The sequence below is a fragment of the Rhincodon typus genome, chromosome 31 (genome assembly GCF_021869965.1).
Source record: "Rhincodon typus isolate 14 chromosome 31, sRhiTyp1.1, whole genome shotgun sequence".
NCBI classification, from domain to species: Eukaryota; Metazoa; Chordata; class Chondrichthyes; order Orectolobiformes; family Rhincodontidae; genus Rhincodon; species Rhincodon typus.
This window is the reverse complement of record NC_063362.1, coordinates 25,677,790-25,682,041: the sequence shown is the minus strand read 5'-3', so window position 1 is coordinate 25,682,041 and position 4,252 is coordinate 25,677,790. Positions and strand designations below refer to the sequence as shown.

The window sequence follows — 4,252 nt, the reverse complement described above, 5'->3', positions numbered from 1 at the left end:
GTATGGGATATTGATTAGTGCTGGAGTATGGGATATTGATTAGTGCTTCAGTGTGAGTTATTAAAAATTGAAATACTTTCATGGGATGTGACACCACTGGCAAAGTCAGCACTCATTGCCCATCCCTAATTGCCCTTCTTGAACCATGCAGTCTATTTGTGGTAGGTATACCCACAGTGCTGCCAGCAGGATATTGACCCAGTGACAATGAAGGAATGGCAGTACAGCTCCAAGACAGGATGGTGGTTAGGTTGAAAAGGAACTTGGCCGAACGTGCCGTTCCTATGCCTGGCTGCCCTTCTACTCGGTGATAGATATCATGGGTTTGGAAGGTGATGTCGAAGAAGCCTTGGTGAGTTGATGCAGAGCATCTTGTAGATGATACACACTGTTGCTCAGGAGATGTGTAGGGGCTGGTGGTGGGGAGCACTTGCATGAGTGTCATTGTATTTCAAGAAAGCTAGTGGTGATTGTACCTATGTACTGTGTTCACTGAATCCATTGTGTGAAGAACCCAGTGCTGAAATTCGTGACCTTTGTACTTTTTACAGGAGACATACCTCATCAAACATATGGCAAAGCATACAGCAGTAGAGCATGCAATGGACACCCACTCCCCTCAGAGAACGGAATCCCCTAGTTGTCCTGTTCGGATTTCCCTCCTTTAATCAGCCCCAGTGTTAGAACTCCGGGAAGTGGATGCTCCGGGGCTAAGGTCAGGTGCTTTCTGCGGATGGATGAGAAGCTTTTCTTTCTCATTTGCCTCCTCCTGCTATTTATTCAGTCTCTGAGAAGAGGCCCAATCACAGCAGAAACATTGGCATCATTGCAGAGACTCCCAAAGACTGTTGAGCCTGAGTGTCGTCCATCGCCGAGGAGGTGAGTGCCTGTATCCCTCGGATAAACACCTTCCGTTGCTGGGCAACGGCACTGGAAGCAATGATGTGAGCTACAGGCTGGTAACTTCCTCAATAAGGGCATGGATCGTACTGTCTAAGACTTCATAAGCTGTGTCTGAGAGCACCACTTTTATTAATGTTTAATATGTCTTACTATTACACAGGAAGACGAAGGAGGAATCAGTTAGATATAGAATTATAAAGCAGTATCTCATTTTGTTGTTCTGTGATAGTGCGACAAAACTAGTTTTCAATTATTGGTTATTAGCGAATATGAATTATTATACTAAATGTATGGTCAATTTTCATGTGTTTAGTTGACGTCTTTGCTGTACCTTTTTCAGGCTGTACACAGGCCCCAGACACAACTCATTTTTAATATGCATCCTAACCAGTTCAATACAGAATACCCACGTCCACCCTCACCGAACATGTCTATGATATTATAAACTGTTTTGTTGACAACTAAACAGCCTCTGTGCACTTAAGACAAGTTGTCATGAATAGCAGGAATCAAGTTTGAGTGTGCCTTTTGTTGCAGCATATGAGAGCCCTACGGCAAATGTAATTTGCAAAGAGGATGAACTAGGACCAGTTTAATCGAATGTCAATGGCTCAAAGGCTGCAGGACAGAAATCCCAGGAAAATGAGCATGAGGTGCACTGAAGTCAAACTGGTTCAGTTTTCAGGCAGATGCTCCAAAAGTGTTGTCAGTGCTTTTGGGTGGTGATCAAGTCTGACCTTCCATGAGTGCCCGTCTTTTGTCACTTCTTGCCAGCAAACACTTGCATGTCCTGTCATGTTGCAAGGCCCTTTCTCCTGGAGTTGAATCCATTCATCATCCATGTTCAACATGCGTTGGATCTTAAAAGGGTCATAACAAAAACATTTGGGGAATCTCTTTGTTTACCAATGCGTAAGATGAATTATTCTGAAACACATCTCCGTGATTTCTTTATGACAAAGGTGCTAACACATTCCTGGGAATGAAGAGATTTGTCCCGTACTCTGGCATGAAATCAATCTCCTTTGATAAGACATAAATGGGGAGATCAATTGAAATCAAGACGGGGTGGGGGTTGGTGGGGGGTGCGGGAGTGATGGCTCAGATAGGTTTTATACAGAATGGATACTGAATAGCTATCCAAAGATAAATTTTAGGCCAGAATTCAGTCAAAAGGCCAATGCCGTTTTCATAGAACCCAATGAAAACAAAGGAGTGGTTTCAAGATTGAAATCTATTCAGATTATAGATGTATATACTAATGATTTATATATAGACTAATGGAAACTTTGCAGTGAATTAAAGAAGGGACTGTAATCAAATTCATTGTGTAGATCAGAAAAGGGAAGCAAAAGTTTTTTTGGAACAGTCATTTGGACCCTGAGATTATATATGGTTCTTCCACCTCTGGGGGCTCCTAAGTTGAAAAATCAGTGCAAATTGATAGGATGAGACACCCTCTTTCTCTGAGCTGTCAGGGACCACCTAAATAAAATAGTTTTCGCTGGCCCAACACAATTCAACCCTAAACTGGCAGTCTCAGTCAAGAGAAGCCACAATGATTGTTTATGCCTGATGAATGAAAATGCCCCAGTGGTGCATTAAGGATGTTTCTCTTGGGCTGGGAATGCTCCGCATTGTTGGAGCAGAATAGGCTGAGCTCTCGTTGTGCTTTCCTTGGTCAGGGAGTGCCACATGAAGACAGAGATAGACAATAGATTAAAACAAAACTGAAATCGAATTCTGGTCTTTGTGGACTCCAGTGGAGAGAGACTCAGCAATGTATAGGTGGTCGGATACACAGTGCATGTTCTGTAATGAATGCCTCAGTGCAGCTCAGGACACTATGAGGGTCTGCTGAACAATACTCAAACATTCAGCACCAATTCTGCTGCTCCTAGGATTTCGTGTCCCCATTTTTTTTTAAGTTGAGATTCATTTGTCATTTTTCATAGTGTTATTTCCAAGAGATTTGTACAATAGAGTCAATGATAGTAATCTCTTCTTTAATTTTTTTAATATTATATATTATATATATATATATAAATATGTATAATTCAGTTATGCCCGAGGGAGTGTCCCTCTCAGCCTGCAGATCTAGATTAGACACAGCCTGCACTGTCACTAATCTGATGTTCTTGTGGAACAGTATATATATATGTTAAAATGCTTTGAAATAATATTTGGGGGTGTGGGGGGGTGGTGGGGTTTGGCAGTGAAGGGAGTTTCTAAAAGAAATTGTTTCAAGGTCACAGTTGGTTATAGGCCCTGATCTGGGTGAATCAGAACACTGTTAACAGTGGGAATTGGCATTGACTGACATCCAGATTGTTGAATGAAATTTTCAGTTGGGTGTAAGGGTGCTTGGTGAAAGCAACCTGTCACAGTCGCATTGTGATTCCATCAGCGCTCAACACCAAGCCAAGCAGTCTCACTCAGTGAAAGATAGGAAAGTATCATCGTGACTTCTCACCTGGGGAAGAGGCTGGTACATTTTTAGGAATTAATTCCTCTAGTTGTCATGTGTTAGCAACATAGTAAGCTGAGTAGGAAGATTTCCCTTGGTTGTTGTCTTTAGCAACATCTGAAAAAAAGCACTTAGGATCGTTCTCACTTTGTACCACATTTACGATGTCACTAACACTGTATACAATGAAAAGAGGAAATGGATTTGCTATCTCTCCAGTGTCATTAGGAGGCGGCAACTTGAAATGTGTCCTTTGCCCACTGTATGTTATTGGTGTTGTAAACGTGACAGTGATACATCTTTCAGTTGCATTTGTGACAACTGCTAACACAGAGTGATCAGAGGGCATTGTCAGCCATTGCAGGGACCTTTGCTGTTTGCTGTCTCTGCTGTGCCTGGCCCGAGAGCGCTTGATGCTGGTAATGATTTGGAGGAAGATTTAAAAAAAACAATTCTATGTGAAAAAACACAATTCTATGTAAAAACAAAAGTCAAGAAGAAAGCCACTTTGAAAGATTTTCACTTCTCAGGGAGATGCAATAGTTGGCCTATGGGGGCCTTTGCGGGCCTTTGCACTACCTACAATCTGAGAAACAAAGTGACCTTTTCTTTTTGGTTTTGAGGAGCGCTGAGAGAGTTGGGACTTAACGAGCCAAACTTTACCACTGGGAGCTAAGTGCTCTGCTTCAGACCAATGTCACAAATATTCAAAGACCCCTATGGTTCCTGTTTTGTAAACACGCCATTTTAGACTGCGATAACACAGTATGGAGCTGGAGGAACACAGCAGGCCAGGCAGCATCAGAGGAGCAGGAAAGCTGACGTTTCGGGTCGGGACCCTTCTTTGGAAGACATCAAACAGTCCATTTCTGTCCCGACCCG

General features: G+C 42.5%; 1 protein-coding gene and 1 long non-coding RNA gene across 3 annotated transcripts in view; one reads left to right on the top strand and one right to left on the bottom strand.

The window, feature by feature from the left end:
* LOC109914386 (zinc finger protein 362) overlaps positions 1-1,205 on the top strand; it is a 64,192-nt gene extending 62,987 nt beyond the window's left edge. For both annotated transcript variants that reach the window (XM_020513977.2, XM_020513976.2), the window contains exon 8: positions 552-1,205. In XM_020513977.2, the coding sequence (XP_020369566.1) occupies positions 552-668 (117 nt within the window). In that variant the 3' untranslated portion in view covers positions 669-1,205. The remainder of the gene's footprint in view (positions 1-551) is intronic.
* Positions 1,206-1,312: 107 nt separating this feature from the next.
* Positions 1,313-4,252, bottom strand: part of LOC125486660 — a 24,780-nt gene continuing 21,840 nt past the window's right edge. The window contains exon 6 of the long non-coding RNA XR_007265311.1: positions 1,313-1,763. This is a non-coding gene — a long non-coding RNA (uncharacterized LOC125486660). The remainder of the gene's footprint in view (positions 1,764-4,252) is intronic.